The following is a 22,048-nucleotide window of genomic DNA, read 5'->3' as shown; positions in this document are numbered from 1 at the left end:
TTGTCTAGCGAATAAAATTTCTCGAGATATAGTTGTTTTCTAGATAAATATTCTTATCTTGAGCTGCGAGTCATACATGAGTCATATCTCAATATGACTTTTCTTCGTCACGCACACAAAAATCTTCGTCGGTTTTCCGTAGTGACAGTAATTTGTGACGTCCAGTAAGTCGTCGAAAAGTTGCTTGTGCCAGGAGAACTAAGACGACGAAGTGGCGCGGAAATCCCATCGATGTTTGAGCCAATATACGACGAAATCCTTTAATTAAGAACGGTATCCCGTTGGTGTCCGATCTTTCGGACAGATTATGAGCTGGGGTGGCGACGACATGCTTCAAGGACCCACGATAGCGAGGTGTTACTGGTAATAAGAGTAAATGAGAGATAATATGGCACTTCGGTCATATGTAGTTTCCAGAAACGTATCTTTCCCCCCGAAACTTTGACGTAGATTGAGTTGCAGGAAATTGGTTTAAGGCGATAATTCGATAAGATCAAGGATATATGTTGCTAAGACATTTAATGAAATCCTCATCATCGCGCTTTTTTCTGTATTTCTGTAATACGCGTGAAACAACATGTTCAAGTTTGCAATAATAGCACAGTTTGAACAACGAATGCCAGATATATCGGTCGCGAGACATAATACAAATATTGAAGATGAGGAAGGAAATCATACAGACAAGACAGGACATATAATTGTTATTTTTAATTAAGAGAAATAATCCGTTAATCAAAGATTCATATATCAATTGTGGTTTTTTGAGTTTCTGGGTTTATTTACTGTTCTTAATTAATAATAAAATGTACATTTATTCGTGTAAATTATAAAAGTGGCAAATTTGAGAGATATTTGGTCTCTCTATCTCGTATTCTCTGTTATTTCACGCTTCTTATACCGAGGCATGATTTACATATGAGGTGCCCCGGGAGTGCCGGGAGTTGACGAAAACGAGGTCGACTTCTCGTTCCGATCCGCTCCTTTGTTTGGTTCGTTAAGGCCCCGCTTGACGAATGATTATTCAATGTCGAACTATAAACAAGGCATCCTATTTACACGCTCGATGGCAGTCAACGAGAGCGGATGCGCTTTCAGCGGACTCACTCTGTCGACACCCGAGATCCTCTCTGACGGAAACCACGAGCTGTGAACTAAACCGGTAAGCACTATGCGAATCCACCTTTGAGTGCTCTACCTCCTTCTCCACATCTCCCAGACAGCATTAGCTGTCCTCCTCCACGAATTCTGTTCGCGCGACTGCTATTGCTATTGAAAATCGGACAAGCACCGTTGACCTGATTCCGTTAACGTCGTTTCAGTGTTACCTACTGTCACTTCCGCCTATTCTCCTCTAAACATTGCCACCGTACCGATTAGCTCGGATACAATCAACGTTTTCAGATAATTTGTCGTGAGCACTCTATTTACCTCTCGCGATAAGTGTAAGACTTATAATTAGTCGATCGTGAAAGTTTAGTCTATATCGGATTCGTAAACGCACTAGAGAGAGTTTATATTTATCGACATTTAGATATACTTGAAAATTATTACAGTTATTGAACATACTCTTGCTAATACAACAGGTTTGAATTATTCGTTAGCTTATAGTAGATGCAGCTTTATGAGGCTACATGTGCGTAAAATGGACGGAGAGTTTGTGAGCCTTACACCTAGCAGAACCAGGTGGTATGCGAATTACCGGCATAAATACATTAAGTCCTGAGGGTCCCTTATTAATCCATAAATTAATTCCCTTGAACGATGGCGTCCTCTTGGTGCTTGCCCGAGGCTTTTCAGCCGGGCTCTCGTAATCTCACCGGCTAAGTCGGGTTAACTCGTCTATCGCGGGTATCAGCTATATCTCGTCGTATTCGAATTTTTCAAGCTTCGAGCCGAAGAACGGTGGAGGCGAATATTTTTACGTAAAACTGCCGAATCCGTGCCGCCAGTCAGCGTCAGGCTGGTCAGAAGTGTCTATGTAGATAACGCGAGCAATTCATTACTGCACACCTATAGCCGATAATTGCATTTTCAGGCCATTTTACTAAAACGCTCGTCTCCAGCGCCTGTCTCGACGGGAAAAGCCCTAACGCTCTCCGCCAGCACCGTGCGAAAGCAGGGAGTGAGGCACAGAGTTGAGAGGGGAACGAGTAACTGCATTAACCTTTCTGCTACCCCGTAGAGAGGCGGCGAGAGTCGAAGAGTAGCTGTGATAGAGCATGAGGAAGCAGAGAGAGATAGAGAGAGAGGGGGGATAAAGAGAGTAAAAAGAAGTGAGCTATACGACGTCGTTCGAGCACGAGCGTCACTCCTGTCACGTCCACGCTTAATTATGTTCAATGATTTTGAACAGCAGGCCTAAACGAATCTCAAATCTGATTTTCGTGCCCGGCGTGTTTCTTCCAGCCTGACCGCGCGCGCGCTTCATCTTATTTCATTTTTTTAAATATTTGTTCGCGTCTCGCGACAGTTCATTTATCGAACTCTCTCTCTCTCTCTCTCTCTCTCTCTCTCTCTCTCCCCCCCCCCCGGAGATACTTACCGTCATGTATAAGCAAAAATCCAATAATTATTTCGATTACAGTCGTGAAATTCAAGAGAATAAAATTTGTGACTCAGAGAGTGAACAGACAATTTTACGAAAGCGTTATTACAATATAAATGATTCCGTTTGTTGCACGAATACTATCGTGTTATGCATAATTCATCATATAGGTAAAATTGGGCTAAAATACGACCGCCGATTGGGGATTCAACGAGGCGGATGTTGGGAAAATGTGGCGGCAATTCGACGTACGAGTTGGCGTAGAATTCGTGATGTGTATAAATAAAAAGCTTAAATTAAAACTTGAACGATAAGTTTGTTCAGCCTGCGCGGAGCATACTCCCTCCACTTAATCTCGTCTCGGCTTTGGTCTGCGGTTTCATGCTCTACGGCCCGGCAATCGTGGCTCAGGATTATCGTGAGTAATGCACCAGATACGCGCGCTTTATGTAAATTTCAGATTGTTCTGCCACTGTCGGGACTCGTCGAACTTTCTTCGAGCGGATGTCCCGCGGTTTTGGTCCGCGCGCAAAGGGTATTCTAACTTCTACGACACGAAGATGCGTTTCAAGAAAAATGGCATCCTTCGCTGTTCATTGAGTTACTCGATATAGATAGACAGTTACAAATGCGACAGAAAGTTTCAAGATTGATTCGAGAATAGGCTGTACGAAATGCTTTACTTTATTCGAGTGTTAAACCAACTTGAAAAATTCTGTATCTGGCGGTCAATATGGCAAAGACTGCAGGTGTCAACCGGGTGATTCGTGTTATTATACACTGCGTCTGAACAATCGTACGTAATGTTCAAGAATAAAGAAGTATACGTTTGTATTATACTCTTGTTTGACATACGCGGTCAGGTATACGATTAATTCATCCGAACTTACCTTCGCGCGTCAGCGACGTAGGAGAACTGGACGATGTTTCGGCCGTCGCTGCGGCGACGTCGGATTTTATCGGACTCGCGGTTTTACGTTGCGACCGCAGCACCCCGATGTTTCGCCTGTCGCGCTCTCTCGGGCATGGTTTTGCGGCGTCGAATTATTAACCGCAGTCGTGATTGCCGCTTGTTTTGGATGGGCCTAGATTGTCGGTATATCATGGTTACAATGAAATTGCGGCGGCCGGAAGAGACAGAATGGAGAAAAAAATTTTATATCGCGAGAAAACGCGGATTTCGACTTTACTCGTGAAAGTTGAAATTTCGGTTGAAACTTTTGCGATTCGCTTTTGAAGTTAGATAGGCGAACAATAAACGAAGTCATACGGTGTCGCGCGCGCAATGGAAGAAATAATTTCTTTAATTAGTCGTGAGACGGCTTTTTTATATTTATCTTTGGAGGTGTAGCTGCTAGAAAAGCACACACAGAGCACACATGTATCCTTTGATAAAGTAATCGTTAAGCCGCTCCTTATTAAGTCTCGTTTCGTTAAAAGTTTCAAAGACCCACAGCGGCTCGCTAAATCCGTTACACGGAGCGCCGCGGCTGAAGATAATTTTTTTTAGCGGGCGTAAAGTACGAGGGTCTGTAAGAGTACAGCAGCGCGATGGGCTGCGAATTAGCTGCTTAAACCGCACCGGCTCTCTCTCATCCGGCTCTCTGAATTTAATTACAATTAATAATCTCCCGCCTCTCGACGTCGTAGGGAACGATTCGAGGTGATACCTTGGGAACTCGCGTACGGTGCCGGATTACTTTACGCTTCGCTGGGACTTCAAAAGCGTGTCTAAGCGGTCGGCTCTTTCCACTTACCGCGTCTCCGGATTCTGATTAGCCGCGCTATCGCTTGAAGACTTTTTCTTGAAGATCTCGGCACCGTGAAACGGATGGCCTTACCGCGTGTAACGACACGATTACAATCTCGACCGTGATTGCGAGGAGCGAAGAGAATTACGTAACTCTCTCGGTCCGGTGCGCTCTTCGGGTCTGAATATTACTGCGAAATTTGGTGTTATACACAGCCGGTGTGATAAATCGCTTTATTCTCGCTGGAAATTACTATGCTCCTGGAATCTTCGCTTCATAGCCGATGTTCTGTAATTATGACGGTATCAAATTGCAATCTAATTACCTTTATCCGCTTCGATTATGTAATATGTATTTCTATCGCTTATACGGCATAGTTATCGACGTGGATGATTACGGCTCACACGATCGTATCGAAGTATTTCATAATATGTAACGGTACGCGAGGGTGAACGCTTACAAGTATCGTCAACATAATGCAATTGATTTCGCTTCACTTCACGCGATATCGATGACAATTACGCGATAATTGTAAAGCATACGATGCATAAATGATTCTGCGACTTAATGAAGAATTACAAGTTACGAATTAAATATCTAGAAGAGAAATCGATCGGGTCGCGTGACTTGATCAATTGTATCCGTCGCTAACTGATCGTTTTCTCAAAGGTGTGCCGGTAAACAGGAAGCTTTCGATATTTCGTGCAAAGCGATTGAATCGCTTCGAATTCAAATCGTGCCCGAGCTAATCCAACACATATACATATGTATTTCAATTATTCTGAATTCGCGTCACATATAGGTGCGCGATAGGTAAATGTGCATTTTTATTGCGCCACATGTGCTCGAATAACGCTCGTGAGTTTCTATCTCTCTGTCTCTCTGTCTGTCTCTCTATCTCTCTTTCTATGCATTTGGCGCGAGTTGACGATCCGCCTTATGTATGTATGTATGTATGTATGTACGTTCCATCTGCCAGCATACCCCGCCTCCCTCCCGCGGAAATAAGACGAGATTGCGATCCGAGGAATCTCATATAGCCACGTGACTGACAATAAGGACACGGGACTCGTTGATTCTGAACTCAATACGCGCCGTTATAAGCATCGTCGCGATATGCGACGCGGAAATCTCATTAAGATTGTAAGTCAGGCGGTATAATCACATCTATCGCGAATTCATTACACATATATAAGGCTAGCTCAGAACTTTTTTTTACGTTTTTTACATTTTTATTCTCCCTCTTTTTTTTCAAATTACTGCCAAGTGAAAGCTGAAAGCAGAAAACGGGACAGAAACCTGTCCTTCCGAGCAAGCATTTCTTGTCCTCGAACCAGTGTCCTTACATTACCAGAAGGAAACGCTGACTCTCGTTTCCTCTTTTTCGTTTCGCATACACTTGCGTAGCTTGGCGCGCAATTTTACGCCTATTACGATTTAACATGCTCGTCGTCAGTCGGCACGTGCACCACGTACAAGTGTAACCGTCGCTTTTATAGCGACGTCGAGCATTAAATGTTCGTACATGTACCGTAGGGCGTCGTAACCTTAAGGGATATCCGCTACAATGCGCTCGTATATGCATGATAAATTGCACAGAGCAAGAAACTACTGCGGAACGTCTTTTTCCTTGGGGGTGACATACCGTCGAGGAATGCTGAATGCTTGAAAAATTATTCTGAATTGACAGTACAGACGTGGATAATGAAAATACCAAACGGCTATTTAATTGTTAATTCGAACGCATTACACTGAATATATAATATTAACCAAGTTCCTGAGAGTAAAAGGAAATGAAGTCGCAATTATACTTATCTTTTGGACTAATTATGCGAGCGAGGGATACTTATCGCGAATAAGATTACGCATATTAAACGAGCGCATGGCGTTTCACTCTCTTTGAATTTCATGGTAGACGAGGAAACGTTATCTCATTCCTCTTATTCTACGACTTGGATGCTGCCTCGGGTATGCTATTAGCGATTACGCAGTGATAGTATAACGGCGTGACTGCTCTGCTTTTTCCGTATACGACAGAAACATAGCGATTAATTAAGTTTACGTAGCTGATGAAGAATATAGAGAACTCGTTAATGCGCATCGTTCGCTGTCAAGGAACGCTATATAACTCGGGAACTTTTTTCTGCATCAATCGTAATTTAATCTTGTCTACAATATTTGCAATTATGATATCGAGTTAATAACGAACAGACCGTCAGGATCAAGATGTTTGAGAAAAGGTCGGAAATGATAGATCTCTAAGTAATACAGTGTTATCAAAGCATGATATGTATTAGATGCAGCGAGAGTCAAGAATATACCATATCGCATTATGTTTCTGTTAGGAGTAAATTGATAGATGTGCGCCAATGACTGGCTCCTTCACATAAACAAGACATTAACGCGCCAACAGCTGGATAATGGCCTTCCATCTATCGACCACATTCGTCGTATCCGCGCGAGTCAAAAAGGAATCCCCACGAGGGTGAAGAGAGGAAGTTAGTTAATGCGAAAATAACAAATCGGGGGATGAATCATACTCGAGCTGACTGCCCTTGGGCACGTGAGGGTAGTCTAGATATTTCGGACGTCGATGAGAGGCGTTCTACTCACGTTACGAGCTCTATTTGCTTAAATGGCTTTCAGCAAGAAAATTGCAGTATTATTTACGCATTATTTATACAGAAGAATTGTTAATAACATTTAATTAATATTCGATAAATAAAATGCCATCACAACTATCTATTAGAAATTTTACAAAAAGGTTCTTCATATTTTATTTATTGCATATTGATCAAATGTTTCTGATACAAGAACATAGTATCAAATGATTTGCCTTACTGTCGCAGTAAATTGCCAAAAAGTCAAGCGAATACTAACTTCTTCGACTACGGCCGCTGATGTCGTCGAGATAAAAGAAATGAACATCGTAGAGATTTGCAACGAATCTTCCTCTTGGAGACGAGAGCTTTTATCAGCAAATCAGGGTAGTACGGTACACAATTGCGTCCTCTCGCTTAGTGTCAAACGCGACGCAAACAGAAACGAATGCATTTTACTGGCGAGTACCCATTATACAGGTCGCGTTTACAGCATCATTAACGAATTATATGAGACAACGATAACAGACGAAATAAACTCGAGCATATAAAGAGATTTATGATATTATACGGTATGAACGAGGCGCGGCAACGAAAGAATATAAGAACGACTCCTGCTTCTAGTAGCTCGTATCACCGATAAGTTTACGGCCCTGTTGACTGCACGCTCTTTTCCGACTCACTTCCGCAATAGAGAAGACGCCACGAGAGACGGACGAGACGTAAACGCCTCACTTATTTCCCGATTCTTGAGCTGTTATCGCGCCGTTTAAGATTGCGAGGAATTCGCGGTTCTTCCTATAACGACGCGGCGAAGACGCCGCTGCAGCGATACTTGATGGCGGACGATGATTTATTGGCTTAGCTCGTCAGACCAGATATTCCATTTTCTTGCTCACAGCCCTGCGGGGAAATCTGCGAGCTACTTTTGCTATCGAGCGAAGTGACCGTAATTTTTCATGGCTATTTCGACGGTCTTTTCATTGCTTGTTCGCGATACAAGATATTAGAACGACGATCCGACCGTATTATCGTTTTTCATGTTGCGTCATATCGCACTTTTTTTTATGCATTCGGAGAGATGAGATATTTTTCGTGACGATGGCAACAGTTGAAGATATTATCGTGAATCTAGTTGAAGTCGTAATCTCAGGAAAAATATTTATGTAAATTTAAATCACCTTTGGGAGAATCTAGAATTTATTTAATTATAAGTTTACTTTTATGCAAATGCTGTGCGCTTCATGTAGAAGAGTTGTACATAAAGCGGGTATTATGCGGGCGCGCGCGCGCATTTATATTTTATATAATTACGAAAAGTTGAGCGTATACATAATATTTTTTTTATCGTCTTACAAGTCCGATGAAAGACATCCGCCGAAATCTCGTTTTCAAGACGGGACCTTTGAGAGCTACTTATAAGAACATAACAAAGGACAAATGTCTCGCTTAGGGAGTGAGTGTACGCTTTAATATTTTTAAAGTACATCGAATCCTTTGGTAGGAATCTTTTCACTAACGAAGCAGCATCAGAGCGATAGGTCGAAGAGCGGAATAAGATGCTCCGACGAAGAAAGCTTTAACGGAGGTCGGCAAAAATTCGAAGAGGAAAAGAATGAGACGAGGAGACTGATGGAGGTTCGGGCTATCGAGTTGAGGAAACAAAGGGAGGTTTATTCGGCGCAAATTAATCGGGTTAATTTACAATCTAATGGTGCATTGGTTAATACAAATGCGTTACACAATGATAAGTCTTTATTGCGTTACCCTATTGTTCCAAACTCAGAGGGAAATTTAGATCTTCTACAACAATTCAAGAATACTCCATTGTGGTTTTTTGCCGTAAAAATTTTGCTTTTTAATTTCCATTTCAGATTTTTGCAAGATTTTTCAAAATATTGTATTTATTATAATACATTCCAATGCACACAAATAAGAATCATTTACGATAAAAATTTAAAATGTTTATTATATTAATGTTTTACGATTAGCAACGTAGTTATATTACGAGTGAAAACAGCATGAAGAAATAATAGCGTGAACAAAATTATTCATTTATTTAACGACTCTCTGACAAGTTGATAAATAGCGTTGGAAGATTAATCAGCCATCTCCCACCAATCTTCATTTAGAATAATTATATATAAATGCAAGAAGAGTAATGTTGCCACCATTCTCCAAAATCCATTTCATACTTCATTGCTTCCTATAACGCTAAGAGAAGCTTTATCGCCTTATATATTATACAGGATCTTTCAAAGTAGCCGGAGCGGGTACGCAACATGGGACGTTGCATTCAATGAGCGCTATTCCTCATCGTTTAATGCTCTTTTTTCGTGTCGTATAACGCAAAGGTACAATTTCGGGCACTGCGGGATCAGCGGAGTCGCTCTAGAAGAAGAATAGCCAATAATACTTTTTCATTAAGCCGCGAGCTAGGATTACCGCGTCTATTGAGACCGGGCACCGAAGCAATCAAATTATATTCCCAGCGCAATCAGCTTTGGGAAAAAGCAGAGAAAAAGAGAGAGAGAGGGGAAAGGGAGAGAGAAGTATCAGTGGACAGAAGCGAAAAATGAAAACGCATAGATACAAACAGGCAAAAAGGATACGATATGCGACGGTTAAATTCATCAAACTCGTAATATTGCCGTGGTTCTCAAATGACGGCAATATTATAGACGCTGCAGAAAAATATATTTTTATTGTATCTTCCGTCTTGCAATATTTCTAATGTTAATTTAGTAATTAATATTTTTCCGTTTATTTTTTCCGTTTATAATATCTGTCGGTTTGGTTTTTCGTTGGTTAATTTGTTTACACGTTCGTCTCTCACTTACATCCGTTAGAACGAATTTACAATTAAGGTTTACCGCGTAGTCGCAAATAAATTTCACTTCTTCAAGCGCATTTCTATTCTCGGTCATTTGTTCCGCCAACCGCGAGTAATTCTCCGGGGAACTGGAAGATCGGAACTGTAATTATTTTTCTTTCCACAATACTCCTGTATTTTCTCGCTCAAAGTACCTGGCAAAAAGACGCAGTGTCGGTTTATCTCCACTTGCCGCCCCTTTTTCTTATTCGCCACGGAGCTATGTAGACGGATAAATAAAGGTCTATCGAAAGGAAAATAGCGGAAGGAAAACGTGTGTAATACATGTGTAATACATGCCAGTAGCAATATGTGCGTAGTGGTCAAGATGAATAGCGCAAGTTGGGAAGATTAATAGCTTAAATTGTAAATTTATTTTCTCGGGACAGAAATCGTATTCGGTGTTATGCGCATCGCGGTTGTTTCGTCTAAATGTTTGATCGGGAGAGCAACTTTTACCTCGAAAGTTATAGCAGATGTTCCGAGACAAATGGCCTCGAACGAAATTTCCTATGGTCAAAATTAACACCCTGTCAGTGCGAAACCGTAAGTAAGTTTCGTAGAGAAGTGCAAAGCTACGTGATGATTCCTGACTACATTTATCAGTAGCCACATGTGTTCTTGTCTCCACATATTATTTTGCGATTTAACAGAAAATTGTATTACCTTCAAATAGTTGTGTTGCACTTATATTTAATATATATTTGTGTGTGTAGCTAATTAAAGATATAGATAGATAAAAATGATAAATAGAAATGGATAGATAGAAATAGATAAAAAATATATACTGGTATGTTATATATTGCGTAATACTCCAATTTATTGTAAAGCAGGATAATCGCTTCGGCCTCTCTTTAACATCATAGATCTTCGAACCATTGATTAAGTGTCGCTTTTAGCAGCGATGAAAATTCACTTGCCGTTGCGTCGTTGTCGTCGCCGTCGCCGTCGCCGTCGTTCGCCGCTCTGGATTGTCGTGAAATCGCATCATCGAACCAGTAAGCGTGATGTACCAAGTAATTCAGTTACCACGCAGTTGTTCGCCGTGGTACGCGCTCTACCTCCCTCACTTGCAGCCCCTTTTGCGTTGCGAGCTATGTTGCTCCCTTTCCGCTTGGTTCTCTTTAGCGCACTCCTAGCGACGCGTGTACTTGTCCATTATAGCTAAAAGCGTAGCACACTCGATTATCACGTCGTCGTGGGTGGCTTAAAACTGGGAACGTTACAGACCTTTGACAGCGTTGGGATCCCGTTGATGGTTTTAAGCGTGGCTAAAATACCGCACGCCGGCACGAAAATGTCGAAACATTCCCGCGCATCCGTATCAGTTAAATCGAAATAATCACTGGGAGCGGAGAAAACGGGAAAAGTGCAGTCGGAAGAATTATTGGTATTGATTTAGACTTCCGAGGTCGATGGCCGTGGGGGCAAACTCGAGTGCGCTGGGTAGATTGAGTTACGAAATTCGCGAACAAAACGAGAAAGAGGTGGGAGATGCGAGTAAATATTGTAGGGATTTTTGCGCGAACATTTTTTCAGCTTTCGCTGAAAGGCTGGAAGGCGAAAATTAAAAAAGTTCCAATGCGAAGAGCGGATAAAGCTGAACGTTTGCGAACGAATTAAGGTTCGGGAGAATATATGAGTACATGACATTGGAAACATTGTAGGTTTTTATTAGTTATCGATTTGGGTGTCGTTAAATTTCTATTTATATTCTAATAATGTTTTAAACTGATCACAACTGCGAAAAGATATGTTTTATCGTAGGTAATAATTCCGAGCAGAATGTCCGACATTGTTTTTCGTATTATTCGACAAGACGTTACTTTCTATAAAAAATAGGGGTCTGAATTCCGTCCGTTCTCTAAATAAGATCAAAAAGAAAGGAGATCTGCCCTTTCAAAACATTCTTTACACCCTCGGTTCATTAGTGAAAAAGCCGGTCTACCCCGATTTGAACGAAAGACAACCCTCAGTCGGGGATGCAGGATCGTATAACGATGTCGTGCGCTTCAAGATGTGGCAACAAAGTTTCTGTTAGCTTAAGTCACAGGATATCGTATGCTGACGCAATATTGTAGAGAGGGTTAAATAAATAACGCTAGATGAAAAAAAGTAAAACAAAAAAATATTAATATGCTAATTAACAACGAGATATTTATTGTCATTAATAAATTTCATGAAAAATTGAAATATTCGACCAAGTTTAGTTTCCACAACTAAGTTAATATTCAATTAGTTTGTTAACGAAATTGTCTGTAAATATGGAACGAGATTATTTTTATTTTTAGGGAAGAAATTATCCTCGTAAATCGCTTAAACGGTTCGGTGCAGCAGATGTATTTAAAGATATAGAGATTTTATTTTGTACTGCACATTTTAGAGTTCTTCTATATCGCGGATTTATATTTCGCCATGAGCTACAAAGGTTGTTCCTCTAAAAGCTATTACGCTCGAGATAGCTTTTAGAAACTTCAAAGGATTCGAGCTATTGAACCGCCCATTCGCCGTCTTCTTTGCCATGATAAACGTACGCGATTGCCGTTGAACTACCGAGTATCTAACCGATTGTCCGCGTCTGGGTGAAATTGTCGGTGGAATGTCTTAGTCAACTATCGGCTACTCGCGAATTCTACGGAGGCTACCATCATGCCTGTTCGCAGATAGCGATGGATAGCGGTGATCGGTGTTCCCGCCGTAGTTTCCACTGTAATCGTGGCTAACGAGCTAGAGCCGCCTTTTCTTCTTTTGTTCCTTACAAAATAAAAAGCTCTCAAGTAAGCTCGTTTGAAGGCATGCTAGCACGGTGATCGCAAGTGCGCGGCGTGCAAGCCCGCTCCGGGCCGATATGCCCCTGTGATTCCGTTAATGGGACCTGCGTGTTCTCAGAGAGCAAAGCTGATCATTTCCCGCCCGTTGACGGCTTTAAACGGTTAAATGTAACGATAGAAACAGCGGTTCTGATGATAAGGACTCGAATGAAATGTCAGTTTCCATTCTCTAGAATTTGACATGTAAAGATGCATATAGGAAATACACCGTAACTTATGCAGATAAAGTTGTAGTAATGGGATGCACACTTGTGTAACGATCTATAGAAAAATCAAACGTGGCAAAACTGGCTCGGGTTCTCGGTTTGGCACTTTTAGGCGTGGACGATGGAGGCCTCTCTCTGACCGTCTAGAATCTAGATTATAAATATTGATCCTGAGCGTCCTTCAGTCTCGAGTGCACTTGAGGACTCCCTCTTGTCCGGCATTTCTATACCGGGTCGAGAGGGATTCTTCGTGGCGAAATTGAAATCGGAGAGGTTCCTCGTATCCACTCCACTAGAAGAAGAATCAGAGTCGAGTAAATTAAAAACTTGGGCTATCTCGTTTCAACGACTCATGCCTCTATGCAAACGTCAACAGACATTCAATGAGGGTTGCATTCAATAAGATATAGACATACGGCGAAGGTAAAAATAACTGTTGAATTGGAACGTGCACGAATAGCATTAGAGGGGCGTAATCAAAAGACATATTGAATTTTAACGACATGGTTTCCTTAACATTATATGGATGCGTTGTCTTTAGTATCATCGCTAAATATAAAGTCTTTCTAGCTGGAAAACGGGGAGAAAGTAAAGATGATGAAGGAAGGCCATCCGTAGAAGTTGCTAATTCCAACAAGGTCGAAGGAGCCGGGCTTAGCCGAAGACCGCCGTCGGGTTTTAGGCTTCTCGTCCCCCTGGCACGTCTTCGTGCCCTCTAAACCGGTTTAACCGAGCTCTCGTTAACTTCGTTACTGCTAATGCCTGTTGCAATGTGGCTAAGTGGCCATTGCTGCTCTGGGCGTTCTGCCCGAGGCCTCCGATCCTTTCCCAATTACTTTACTACCGTCAAAGTCGCGATTCCATTTTCCATTAATCAATTAACACGAGTTACAAATTTATCAGTAAGGTCGTCCATATCCGGAATAATTAAATATCGTAACTTCAAAATGACTTTTCGCCGTCTCAGAATATCATAATTCTTAAAGACTTTTAATTATGGCTCTTACTGAGTATTCTTAAACGCGTTATATTTTTAGTTAATTTTACGTGATGGAATTACGTAATCTCTCTGTAATCGTCTCAATTGTTAATGGCAGTTGTAACATAACGATGTGCATTTTGATTATTCATCACGAGGTAATTCTTGTCAACATCGCAGGTGGTAGTATACAAAGCGAAGTATGAGTAAATGGTCTTTAGATATCGTTTTCCGATACTGCGTAGACAGCGACACGCTCTTCCGTGTGCGTACACTTGAGCAATAGCGTTCGTCGAATAAGTCTTACGAGCCGTAAGCGGCCAAAGGAATGTCCGGTTACGTGTACTCGAAATCGTTAAAGTAGACAGAGACAGCTGAGCTCGGTGGCTTTGAGGGCATCGCGCAAATTACGGATCTAAGGACGAGCGTCCTAGAAATGCCGCTTTGCGTAAAGCTGAACTGATTGAGTGAGGCGTTTTAGTATGCCATGAGTGCATCGCTCCTCGAAAGCACACTCAAGATCTGAGAAACCGAGAACGTTGAGTCGCGGGAATACCGGTGGGAAATTCTGAAGATGCTACTTCGATTTTCTCTTCATTTGATTCCCCTCACCGTTCTGTTATACGAGCAGATGCATTATAATTAAGAGTAAATTTACCGTCGTACGCGCTTTAATCTCTGCATTTTATCACTTTACGTTCCGTGCATATCGAATTTTAAAAAAGCATTACGTAACGCGAATCATTTATCAGAAAGCATTATCGCAAAAATCGTTGATTCGTATATGTATTGTTGAGATACACTGAGAAAAATGTCCAGCAACTGTAATCGGAAAAAAAACGTTCAACTACTTTGTCCGATCTATTTCAAACGGATTTGGAGCTGTCCGATGAAGTATGCATGCCTTTATCCAATGAAATGTAATTTCCGATAATATGTGAATGGAAAATGAGTCGCCGTTTATTTGGTCGTTCAAATTACATCGGATTCATATCGGACATTGATTTCATCGGAAAAAAACGAACTATTTTATCCGATTAAGCCTAATGTCCGATGTAATATAATCCGATGTGATACAATCCGATGTAATATATGTTATATCCAATCAAAAAATAGCCGATGAAATATAATAGCCGATAAAAGTGATATGCGATGAAAAATTATCCGATGCAGACATCTCAGTATAGACAGCCGAGCGGCGAGCGGCGAGCGTGCGCGTACACGCCACATGGTCGTCCTTTGTTTCTGGCCTCTGCTCGGCACACGTCGCCCGCGGTCGAGTTTAGCGCCGAAAAACGCGTTTCACGCGCAGTGCACACGGTGGTCCATTCGATATCTCCGCTCTCTCGCAGGATCCAGCGTATCCGCCCGATCCTCCCAGCGCTCCTGAGATCTTCGCGCACCGGAGCCGTGACTCGCGTAACGGCGGGACGAACCCGGCTCGGTTTTCGCGGGAATCGCGGGTCTCGTGTATCGTGTCCTGCGTTTCGATCTCGAGTCTCAACGTCTGCAGTGTTACGGATTGCCCACGTGCTGAGGTTAAGTTCCGTTTTGCAAGTGTAGTTTTGCAAGTAATTTTTCATCTCGAGTCTGACATCACAGTGGTGCGGATTGCATCATCCACTCGCGCGAGTTGGCGAGTGCCGGTTTCCGCTATAATTTTCCGTTATAAGTGCATCATTTTTTTTTCGTGTAATGAGCGTAACAATGAGTGATTCTCGGAGTGATTCTATTAACTGTCTAACAACAATGAGAGCTATGCTGGAAAAGTTTAACGTGGAAGAAGAAGTGATGGACAGGTTTTCCGATCAGGTCTATTATCTATTGATCGGATAAGATATACTCGGATTATCCGTCTAAAAATTAACAAACGGATATTTTGGATCGGATGTTCTTTAATCGGAATTCTGGAATCGGATATCTTTGGTCGCGATATAATTTCGATCTGATCGGCTTTCTTTTCCGATCGAAAGATCGGAAATATCCGTCTGTTAATTTTGTACGGATTATCCGATTATTTTGATCGGAAAAAGGCTGGATTTTTTTTCTCAGTGTAAGAATTTGACATTTATGTACGTGAAACTTGTAATTTTATTATACCGAATTTCATTCGCAATAATTATGTTAGCTACTTCGTAGTGATCATCGCCAGCTCCGTGAAACTTCTTAATTTAGTATCGTCTGTTTGGATTTCTGTTGCAAACTATAGTAAAAAAAGCGCTCGGAGAACGCAGTTATTGCGCGCGGTAACGTTATATACATACTCGCGTTCTCTCCCTCTCTCTCTCTCTCTCTCTCTCTCTCTTTCTTTCTCTCTCTCTCTCTCTCTCTCTCTCTCTCTCTCTTTCGAGGTGAGAAACTTTTGATTTACGACGCACTGCTCGACCAATACCGTGGCTATGGCGCTCTGCAGCGGCACAGTAGAAAAGTTTCCTGGAGACCAAGAACGCTCTATTAGTACCATTCGTTATTTTGTTTCCTCTCCCGTTCGTGCGCGAGCGGCCGTATAAGAAAAGCTCGCGAGAGAAGCTCCGCAGTTCCCGCGCCAGAGGAAGGAGGAGAATCCCTGGAAGGATATCCGCCGGCGGTTCCAAGAGACTCGGATAGTTTTTCGTCCCGGAAAACTGGTTATTGATACTGCAGCGCGAACTTCCCCGGAACTTTCCTGCCCGCCGCCGCCGCCGCCGCGCGTCGGAGTACCTACTCGCCGTGCTCGAGAAGCTACGGCGATAAAAACATATTTGCCCGTGCCCGATGTTAACAACCTCCACCGCCGTTCCCCGTTAACGTTTTGTCATTACGCTTACGTTATACTGTTACACATCACGTCTGAAAACTCGCTCGTCTCGTTGTGCCGTGTACGCGATCGCGATTTTTCAAGCGTTCTCTTAATTGCCCGTACGCGCGCAGTATCTACTTTACCGAGAGAATCTTGGCCAGTCGCCAGCTATCGATTCGCTTCTCTCTCGCCTAGGCGGACGTCAGTATATATTTATAATCCAGTTAATCGTGCTGCTCTGTATTTTAAGACGCGTCTGTCGCGACCGAGCTCTGCCCTCGCCTAGCTTCCAGTCTTTGTGAGTTGCGGGAACTCTTTCTTTCGTGAGAAGCATTGAAACTTGTAGAAGCGAAATTTCTATTATAAAAATGTACTATTATAAAAATGGTATAATATAATTAGATATGTAATTAGAGTATCAATATATTATATGCAATTACACTCTGCGTTTATATTTACATCTACAAGCATTAACAATTAATTTATGTTTCTGTTACAGTATCTAAGTGCTAACAGAATGGATACGTCAAGAAATCGAATTAGAAGAATGGTCGGCTTGCTCTGGTTCTGCTTCTTCTTCGCGGCAGTCCTGGCTGAGGGTACTTTGGAGAAACTACATGAAGGTGAGTAATCGCTTAATATATCTTGGGTGAATTCTTAAATAAACATATTTTTATTTCAATTTTATTTCGTATTAAAAAGAGACGATATAAAGAAGCCCGATCACTTTGGTATCGCAAAGACTACTGCCTCTTCAATTGGGTATCGCGAGTATAATGAATAACATCGTTATATCGCCACGGTCGTTTAATGCAACGATACTGACAGCACGGCGGTGTGCTGATGATAAATTTCAATTTAATGTATTGGATATTCCACCTTTGAGGGCTCGTTAGCGTAATAACCGGTTGAAAGGGCGTGACCGGTTTTTCGCAATTATATATTTTCCGACAGAGCGTACCGAGCACCCTGATAAATGATTGGTATTTATCAACGTTCAGTATGGCTTAAAGAGAAATGAGAAAAATATAAATTAATTGTAATAGGGAATTAAGCGAAATAATATTTGGAATTACGCGGTATTACGGTTGAACAAAGATTCTGGGGGGGGGGGGGGAGATTTGCTAATGAATATTTATAATTTTAACGTGCAATATATTGATTAGAACTGTATATGCCGTAAAATTAAGAATCTGCAATATAATATCGCGAATAATTGGAAAAACATCGAAAAATACGCAACGCAACGTGTGAGAAACGGCGATCGTCTCGCTGCAACATTACAGTCAGCGGCAAGAATGCAAGAGAAATGAGCGCTCGTCTGTGAGTGATTCTGATGCGGTATCCTATCGATCGCCTGAATTTCCCCTGCCTCGCAACACGAGCGAGCACACAGTTTGTAGAAACGAGAGATAAACGTCTATCTCACTACTGGCCCGAGAATGGGCAGACGTGCCGGCGAGCCGGATAGAGGACGATGAAGGCGAAAACGAGAAGAGATGGACGGGACCGTAGAGTACCGAGGGGGAGAGATAGGCGACAGAGAGAGGACAGACGGAAAAGGCGAAGAGAGAGAAAAACAATGAGACAAAGTGGAAGAGAACGACAAGGGAATGGGAGAGCGAGCCAGTTGCAGAGCAACTGGTCCGTTAGAAAGCTACTTTAAGGCATATTCATAATGTAGACACCTGCCTGTGCGTTGCTCTCTTTCTCCTTCGCATCCGCATTCAGTTCCTCGTTATCCTGATTTTGCACCACCGCGCATCGCCGCGCATTTATGGTTTGCTTCCAGAGCATCTTCAGATAATTGTCCTATTGGTACGATAGCATTTTTAATAATATCACTGCCATGAATCAATAATTTGTGAACTGAGACTGGCATGTAGTACCATGGGTATAATGATACAAATAATTCGGCAGTTCTAAAAGCATAGGATTCGAATTCCAACACGTTAATCCTATTACCGCTAGCGATTACTTGCAACAAAACTCCAAATCTAGTTATTAAATTCTTATCTAAACCTGTAATGGCAGCTGATAATTCTGGATTAGCAAAAAATTTTCTGGCCGTGTTGCCATCATTGGATGTACCTTTTCCTTGTTTCACGAAGTCTATCAAGAGACCTGCTTTTGTTCTGAAGGCAGTCTGTATCGTGAAGAAGTAGGAATTAAATTCAGTACTTCGAAATGCGAGGAGAGTAACGTTGGCGACCGCGAAGGGCACCATATGATTTAGCCATAAATTCGATCTGCATAACAAGCCGTGGGGTCCCTCATGAATAAAGTCATTCGTATTTCGGTATTAATCACGCCTCGCAACACCATCGCACCGCCGCGCCGGGGCGGTAAGCGCGAACAGCGAAGCCGAGCGCGTTCGCGCTCTTGTTTCCCGTCTCTCGAAACGCAGTGCCGGCGTTTTAACGAGCTATCGGAAATTCCGATCTTTTAGACCATTCGAGACCAACGCTTGGACCGTTTAATTACACCTACCGTACTCGCGAATGTTCGCGCGATATATAATAATGACTCACTCACGCTGGAGACCGTGTTCGATACAACAACAGCGATCGCGTTCGCACCTTTCTTTTTCTATACATTTCGTTTGTGTTCTTTCTATTCTTTTTAATTTGCGTCAAGATTATGTAAACGTTGAGGGAAAAGTTCTTACGGATGTATCATTTTGCGCGTTTGAAATGTGGGGGATCTAGTTTTTACGATTTTTCTTTTAGTAAAGTAATAATGCGAAAAAATAATCTCTAGGAATATGCGGTGTCTATCTGTCGTAACGATCGTGATTAGGAGCTTTCGATGTAACCGAATGGGAGGATAGAACCGTGTTATAAGCGACCAATGTGCAAACTAAAGTGGTTTTACTAAGTTTTCTAGAGAGTTATCTATCGCGGTCGTAGTAGGTAGCGTGGATAAAGTATCTACGCCTTCCGGCCGATAGATCCTCCTCCTCTTGCTTCCTCTTTAGTTCTCTGTTCACGAGCGTAGCAGGTTCTCTCTCTTTCTCTCTTTCTCTCTTTCTCTTTCTATCTTCTACAGACCCAGTAAGCCGCGTTGCAACTTCCAACTGAATAAGCATCACTTCCGCTTCTGACGATGTAGCCTTTGATGTAATACCCTACGCCATTGCCTGTTTCTTCCCTACTTTATATCTCTATCATTTTTATCGTACACCTGTCATCTTCCTGTTGACCATTCTGCGTTATCGTGTTTTTTTGTATACATATTTCTTTTTTTTTCTAGTAATATAATGCGCTTTATTTTAATCCGTCATTACTAAGACGTGGTATGACAAACTCGAGATACACTAATAGATATAGTATCATTTTCACACTGTTCTGTATTGATAGAATAAAAAAATTTGTTTAATGATTAGAGATTTTAACAATTTTATTGATATAATTTAAGGGATTTCAGGGGAGCAGACTTAATTTAAAATATTTTACAAAATTTCATGTTATAACAACTTAAGCTCTTAGATTAGCTGGATTTTAATAAAGCCCACCTTGGTAACCGTACTATCATTTTTTTCCTTAGTAATACTGGGTTAAGGAAGATTATGGCCAAATTTCATTTATACTGTACAAGAACAAAGGCCAGGAAAAAATTTAATACTTAATTTGGAGGAGTGGTTTATTTTTTCCAGGATAGATAAATCGATATATTACCAAATTCGATCGTATACGTTTAGCATGTTGCAGTCGTATTAAACGATCGATTGTGTTATCAGTTTAGAAATTACGGCACAGTCGATTCATTCAGTACGTTTATATCGGTAAATATGCAACGGCGTGGTACAGATATTACTTGTGTGAGAAATGAAGAATGGCCACAATTATACGCGACAGCGCATGGACATCGCGATTCATCAAACGGCATTAATCTATCTCTCTCTCCGTCGTGAGTGAGATAAGACCGCGCTTTTTTGCTCGCAAATACACGCTCGAGACGCACGTCCGGCTGGAGTTTTGTTTCTCTTTCGCGCGTTACGCGGACTCGCCGATCCCGCTTCCGGTTTCCGGCAGACTTCCGCCCTCGTAGCACCCGTGAAAAATTGCATTCATCCGTCGACAGCACAACGTACCTCCTGATGACGCGAAACGCGACGAATCTCTTTTTCTACAGAGGTTCTCTGTCTTTCGCAATTTCTCGTACAATCTCTGGCGACACAGTGCCAATCCTTTTTCCCTGTTTTTTTTTTTATCGACCTCCCATGTGCATGTACATATTTTCTGCGTCAATTCTATCTCCATCATCGGTGGCGTCATTTCGTTACTCTTCTCTCTCTCTTTCTCTCTATCTCTATTTTCCTCTCTTGTACTGCGCGTCGCTTCGCTCTTTTTGCTCAACAGGGCTGTTTCCCCCTACGGGCAAGATCACATCCATCATCCGAGGCAACCAAATCTCGGCATTTGTTGAGGTCTTCATCTTCCAACTCCATGGTCACAGTGGCTCCTTTCAACATCGATGAAGGGGTCGTTGGTGGCGGGTCTGACACAACGCCGTTTCACCGTGTACATTCTCACGTGTCAGCACTCAATTTCGTGTTATTTGTGATAGTCCGCGTTACATTTGCTTGCCTTCAAACGATGTTTGCTTTTAAAATACATTTGTATATAAAAAGATTGTAAATGAAATGAGAAAATCTAATCTACTCGCAAAATCGTGTTAATAGAACAGTGAAATATTGCATTAAATGTTTGAATTACATAATGCCGTGAATATTTTGAAAACGAAACATCGTTATTAATTTAACAAAAAATTCTAAATTGCATTCTTACATTTAAATCCGCGATACACAGGCGGTTATAATTTCCTGGTTGGCATAACGAGGACAAAATCGTTATCGGGATTCTCATTAGAGATAGCTGGAGCATCCCGGCGATTTGATCATGCGATTTTCTCTTTCTGTTGTATACCAGTGATTGGAAATCGCTCTTGTCGTTAAGCCAAATCGCGTTTCTAGATTGTCTCGTTACCTGGAGCTATTCTGGACACCTCGGCCCAGGGACTCGATAAGGTAGGGTCCGGGACCAGAGGATTGAACTAAAGCTCGGTGTTGTGAAAGTCTGGGGTCCAATTATCAGCCTTTGCGGGATTCAAAGCAGCTTGTACCTTTATTATGTTCGTCAATCGCCTACAATACGCCATTAACGATGGTCTGATTTACGTATCTATCTCGTACACGTTTTCGATTACTATTTGATACATGTATGTCGGATGTATACTCGGAATGACGGCCTGGCTATGAGAACCTTAACCTCTTTATAAATTATAAAAGAGGCGTCGTCGTCGTCGTGTCGCTCCATATGTAAGTATATTGATCCTAAGAGGTCAATAAACGAGGTCACGTTTAATCTTCCGCAATTATGTAAAGATTATGATAGTTCCGAAATATTGGATGATTAATAAGAGATGGGATATTGACTGTGTTTTATTGGACGCATAGAGACTTCCTCGTTTATGTCAAAATGTA

At 41.9% G+C, this 22,048-nt stretch overlaps 1 protein-coding gene across 2 annotated transcripts in view; it reads left to right on the top strand.

Moving 5' to 3' along the window:
- Positions 1–22,048, top strand: part of Sema2a (Semaphorin 2a) — a 254,585-nt gene that overhangs the window by 81,663 nt on the left and 150,874 nt on the right. The window contains exons 1-2 of one of the 2 annotated variants that reach the window (XM_071781048.1): positions 16,876–16,950; positions 17,063–17,186. In XM_071781048.1, coding sequence (XP_071637149.1) covers positions 16,948–16,950; positions 17,063–17,186 — 127 coding nt within the window. In that variant the 5' untranslated portion in view covers positions 16,876–16,947. Of the gene's footprint in view, positions 1–16,875; positions 16,951–17,062; positions 17,187–22,048 lie in introns of those variants that run through there. The other variant, XM_071781046.1, reaches the window with a different exon arrangement.

The sequence above is a fragment of the Temnothorax longispinosus genome, chromosome 6, assembly GCF_030848805.1.
Source record: "Temnothorax longispinosus isolate EJ_2023e chromosome 6, Tlon_JGU_v1, whole genome shotgun sequence".
Classification (NCBI taxonomy): domain Eukaryota; kingdom Metazoa; phylum Arthropoda; class Insecta; order Hymenoptera; family Formicidae; genus Temnothorax; species Temnothorax longispinosus.
This window is presented reverse-complemented; position numbering and strand designations above follow the sequence as displayed.